Source organism: Oncorhynchus kisutch, linkage group LG18 (genome assembly GCF_002021735.2).
Source record: "Oncorhynchus kisutch isolate 150728-3 linkage group LG18, Okis_V2, whole genome shotgun sequence".
Lineage (NCBI taxonomy): Eukaryota > Metazoa > Chordata > Actinopteri > Salmoniformes > Salmonidae > Oncorhynchus > Oncorhynchus kisutch.
The window spans coordinates 53597488-53601571 of NC_034191.2; the positions used below are offsets into that span (position 1 = coordinate 53597488).

Genomic DNA, 4084 nt, shown 5'->3' on the forward strand with positions numbered 1-4084 from the left:
AAACATGACATTTAAATCTGCTGTGCCATGTGTTTCTATCAACACCAGCATGACTGCTTGCCCCACCCTCCTTATGTGAGCTGATTGGCTGACAGGGCTGGGTGGGCGAGGCTGCGAGGAGGTCCGTGTTTGACTGTATAACACTGGAAGGAGAGGGAGGAGACTCTGTAGTCTGCAAAGTAATCTGCCTGCATGTGTTCTGCTCCACTCTGCTCTCTCCATCGCTGAGGTTCAGACTCCTGTCACTGATCAACTCAGCTCCTGTTCTTTCGTTCTCTGCCATGCTCTCTCAATCTGCTGCTTTCTTTATCGTCACTCCTTCTCTCTATTCTTATCTCCATTTCACCTTTCTGTTTTACACACTTTTTAATTAATCTCTGTTTTTATGATCTCTGAATTTGGCATTCTCCATTCCCTACCTGTCTCATTCTTTCATCTCTCTATTTTCATCCTTTCCCTCTATCTATCTATCTATCTATCTATCTATCTATCTATCTATCTATCTATCTATCTATCTATCTATCTATCTATCTTTTCCTTTCTTCCACTTTCTTTTTGGAGGCTGTCAGTTGATAGCAGTGCAGAGTGCCAGGGGCTAAGGAAGGCTAACATCAGCAGATGTCCGGAGAAAATGACTGCTTGATCAGTTTGGGGACTGGCTGAGGCAAAATCGAGGATCTGGGATTTATTCTGTTTTCCACCACCTGCCCGACGCTAGACTCTGACTACATCCACAGAGCTGTTCTTTCACAGCAAAGAAAGACAACAAAACAGCAGAATGGAGACAGTAAAGTTTCACTTAAACACTACAAGAACCAACTAAGATAACTAACAACTACATGATGAATTCCACAGACCATCAAGGGTTGATCTCTGTGGGCTATACCAGGAACATCAGCACTGCTGGGACTCTGGGAACCCTCAACAAAGACTCAGAGGGCGTTGGTATCAAGGACTCCTCAACAGGATGTTACGAGCAGCTCCTCATCTCTACCGAGGTCTTTCTCACACTGGGGATAGTCAGTTTATTAGAGAACATCCTGGTGATTGCTGCCATCATCAAGAATAAGAATCTCCACTCTCCCATGTACTTATTCATCTGTTCTTTGGCTGTGGCAGATATGCTGGTCAGCGTCTCCAACGCCTCCGAGACCATCGTCATCGCCCTGATCAACGGCGGCAACTTGACCATCTCCGGGTCGCTTATAAAGAGCATGGACAACGTGTTCGACTCCATGATCTGTAGCTCACTGCTGGCGTCAATCTGTAGTCTCTTGGCCATCGCCATAGACCGCTACATCACCATATTCTACGCGCTGCGCTACCATAACATTGTGACGGTAAAGCGAGCGATGGCGGTAATCGCGTGCATCTGGTCGTGTTGTGTGGCATCGGGCGTGCTCTTCATTATCTACTCTGAGAGCACCACGGTCCTCATCTGCCTCATCACCATGTTCTTCACCATGCTGGCGCTCATGGCCTCGCTCTACGTCCACATGTTCATGCTGGCCCGCCTGCACATGAAGAGGATTGCCGTGCTGCCCGGGAACGTTCCCATCCGCCAGCGTGCCAACATGAAGGGCGCCATCACCCTCACCATCCTCCTGGGTGTGTTCGTAGTGTGCTGGGCTCCCTTTTTCCTCCACCTCATCCTCATGATATCATGCCCCAGGAACCCCTACTGCGCCTGCTTCATGTCGCACTTCAACATGTACCTCATCCTCATCATGTGTAACTCTGTCATCGACCCACTGATCTACGCCTTCAGGAGCCAAGAGATGAGGAAGACCTTTAAGGAAATCTTCTGCTGGTACAGTCTGCCAAACCTGTGTGTGTGCGAGCTGCCAGGGAAATATTGAACTACCTAACAGCTGGGCATCTGTCAGAGACCCAGTAAGTGTGACAACTGCTGAGGTAGCATCTGCGTCTGTGTCTCTTCACATGAAAGAGCTGAATGGTTGTATAGGCTACATTATGGTGTAACGGTGTAAATAAGATAAGATGTTTTTTTATTGCCACCAGATAGGTGCAGTTTAAATGTGTTGCTTTACAGGGTCAGCCATAGTAGTACAGAGCCCTTGGAGAGAATTAGGTTTAAGTGCCTTGCTCAAGTGCACATTAACAGATTTTTCACCTTGTCGGCTCAGGTATTTGATCCTTCGGTTACTGGCCCAACACTCGTGGGTAGGTAGCCTAACAACGGCTACCCACCGCCCATGTACAGTATGGTGTAACGACTACAGTATGTTGGAAGTTGAGGGTGACAACTGCTGAGGTGGCATCTGCCTCTCCTCACATGAAAGAAACCACCTAATTGTGATTGGTGAGAACTGATTTAGCCTCGTCCTGCCCCGTGCTCCAGAACACGGCTGTAAATTATTCAAAAGTAGTCCCTCTAAATTGGTTCTGGTCACGATGGCTCGGGTTGCCAAGGAGGTAGGTTGGTTTACATACACTCTGTACAAAAACACAACAGAAATAACATTGTTTCTTTTCAGCACAATCAGGCATATTTTTGTTTGTCCTGAAAAATGCAGCTTTTAAAGTAACTGAACCATAATGTGAGAAGATACAGTATGATGACGATATGAGAAAAGAAGATAGATATTGAATATTTGTATTAGACATATTTAAAAATTTTAAAGATATTTGAAGAACTGAGTGGCAGATGCCTATGCACTATAGTATTTTGGAAGGAAAACATATAGCACTTAAATTGCACACTATCATACTCTGAGAGTTTGAAAGATGGAAAGCTTCAAACAGATCATTCACCTCCCGTTTCAAAACATACTGTTGCAATTGGACATTGTGAGCAAACTGTATAGGCTTCTATTGTACATAAACATCCAAACGCTGTTCTTTGTAGAATAAATTCACAGCAGCATAGCTGAACCCTTTTAAAGTCTCCTCTGACCCCAAAAAAATCATTCAAAGCTGCACCATTTTTCCATACAAACCCACAAGAACAAAGAGGAATCACTGATAGGCAACAGAGTGCCATTAAAAAGCCTGCAAAGTCGATAACCCCGTTAATAAACACAGGGTCTCTACAGTTAATTGTGGTCATAACCATTATTTTTGAGTTAACTCAATGAGGGGGGAGGGTATGCATTTTTTTTAACAGTACAAGGGGAGAGTTATGTAAAACTGTTTTCTACGTTCTGTCTCTAAAACAAGCACTTATTGAAATTACTTGTGTTGATGAAGCCTGTCACGGGAGTGGAATGTAATTTGCTTAAAATATACCTATGCTGCTTATTTAAAAATGAAAATGTTTGTGTGGACATGTGCATTTAAACAGGCACACTTACATGACAAAGACATACTCTCATCTATATTTTGAATTCATCCTCAATATGCATTTATCAAGTGCTTGGATAAAAATTTGCAGTGTAAAGTGTACATATAACTTCTTATCTATGAAGGTCTACTTTGCTCTTTTTTCTAAAGTTGAAACCATGTGAGTATGTGTTTTTATGTTAAGATGATGTTGTTTGTTGTTGTGGCCTTAAATATTTTGCACTGTGATGTAAAAGAAAGAAAAGCAACTTGTTTTTTTAAGCAACTGTGTTATTTAGGTAAGGGAAAACGCCGTCGTTCTGTACTGCACTTTACCTTGGAAATAATGGACGACCGCCTCCTCCCTTCGCAAAGTACATTTTTCCAAGGTAATTTACAGAACTGAGATGTGTATCCTGCTTATAGCACATGTGCCAACAAACAATACTAAAGCACACATTTACTGGTAAATAACTTTTTCAATTATATTTGGGTACTATGCTAACATATATAATTATTTTAAGATCGTCATACCATGGATCATTTAGATATTTGATTTTGAATTTTAGAAACCCTTTAGGCATCAAAAAATATATGAAAAAAGTGACTTGATAAAATATTGAATTTGGCCTTTACTCCTATAGCCCATAGAAGCGCATAGCTGCATTTGTGTTAAGTGGTTTTCTAGTGACATTAATTTGGATACTTCCATAACAATGAGCTGATATGATGCGTGATTTTTCCTGGCATAGAAAAGTTTGCCTTCTTTTAAGGACACTGTTCATTATGAAGAAATTGAATT

At 42.2% G+C, this 4084-nt stretch overlaps 1 protein-coding gene across 1 annotated transcript; it reads left to right on the forward strand.

Moving 5' to 3' along the window:
* Positions 1-350: 350 nt before the first annotated feature.
* On the forward strand, positions 351-1980 carry LOC109909720 (melanocortin receptor 4-like). The gene has a single exon (XM_020508733.2). The coding sequence runs from the start codon at positions 840-842 to the stop codon at positions 1857-1859; it is 1020 nt and encodes a 339-aa protein (XP_020364322.1). The 5' UTR covers positions 351-839; the 3' UTR covers positions 1860-1980.
* Positions 1981-4084: the final 2104 nt, after the last annotated feature.

Coding starts and splice junctions, on each gene's coding strand:
- LOC109909720 (XM_020508733.2), top strand. CDS start 840: ATGATGAATTCCACAGACCATCAAGGGTTGATCTCTGTGGGCTATACC.